Source organism: Sinocyclocheilus grahami, unplaced genomic scaffold (genome assembly GCF_001515645.1).
Source record: "Sinocyclocheilus grahami isolate Dianchi unplaced genomic scaffold, SAMN03320097.WGS_v1.1 scaffold552.1, whole genome shotgun sequence".
In the NCBI taxonomy this organism is placed as follows: domain Eukaryota; kingdom Metazoa; phylum Chordata; class Actinopteri; order Cypriniformes; family Cyprinidae; genus Sinocyclocheilus; species Sinocyclocheilus grahami.
This window is the reverse complement of record NW_015505731.1, coordinates 733,433-734,118: the sequence shown is the minus strand read 5'-3', so window position 1 is coordinate 734,118 and position 686 is coordinate 733,433. Positions and strand designations below refer to the sequence as shown.

The 686-nt window shown below is 35.4% G+C and overlaps 1 protein-coding gene across 2 annotated transcripts in view; it reads left to right on the top strand.

The window, feature by feature from the left end:
* Positions 1-680, top strand: part of itih3a.1 (inter-alpha-trypsin inhibitor heavy chain 3a, tandem duplicate 1) — a 13,324-nt gene extending 12,644 nt beyond the window's left edge. For both annotated transcript variants that reach the window (XM_016238970.1, XM_016238969.1), the window contains exon 13: positions 405-680. In XM_016238970.1, the coding sequence (XP_016094456.1) occupies positions 405-662 (258 nt within the window). In that variant the 3' untranslated portion in view covers positions 663-680. The remainder of the gene's footprint in view (positions 1-404) is intronic.
* Positions 681-686: the final 6 nt, after the last annotated feature.

The window sequence follows — 686 nt, the reverse complement described above, 5'->3', positions numbered from 1 at the left end:
ACACACACACACACACACACACACACACAATGAACAAAATAGGGTAATTGTGACTTTTTCCCACACTATTCTGAGAAAGAAAAGTTATAAACCTGCAACTGCGAGTTAACAGCGCAACTCTACTTTTTTTCCTCACAAATTTATCAAAAAAATTTGATAAATCCCATGGAGGAAACAAACTTCCATAGAAATATACCCAGGTGTAATGATTCAATTAAATTAAATGATTAAATCAACTCAAAACCTTGTGAATTGGAATTGAATTGGGAAATGTACATCCATAACCAATCCTGGTAATGATCTAGTGTAATTGTGATTATACTTTAAATAATATGTTGATCTTTTTAGTAATGCTGTCTTTCAAGAAAATACTGCTAATGGTTTGCTAATGATTTGTTACCAAGGGATTTTATGAAGAAGTGTCAAGTCCTCTACTGTCAGACGTGCAGTTTCACTATCCAGACACCACGGTTAACTCACTGACAAGAAGCCACTTTAAACAGCTATTCAACGGCTCTGAGATCATGGTCGCTGGCCGACTTAATGACTTAAATGAAATAGACAACTTCGCAATTGAAGTGTTCGCACAAGGGGTGAGTAAATACTCTATCATGTCACACATAATCATAGTCCATAGCTCCAGTATTGATAAGCAATTATAAATGTGGACATTGGTCAGTGTGAAA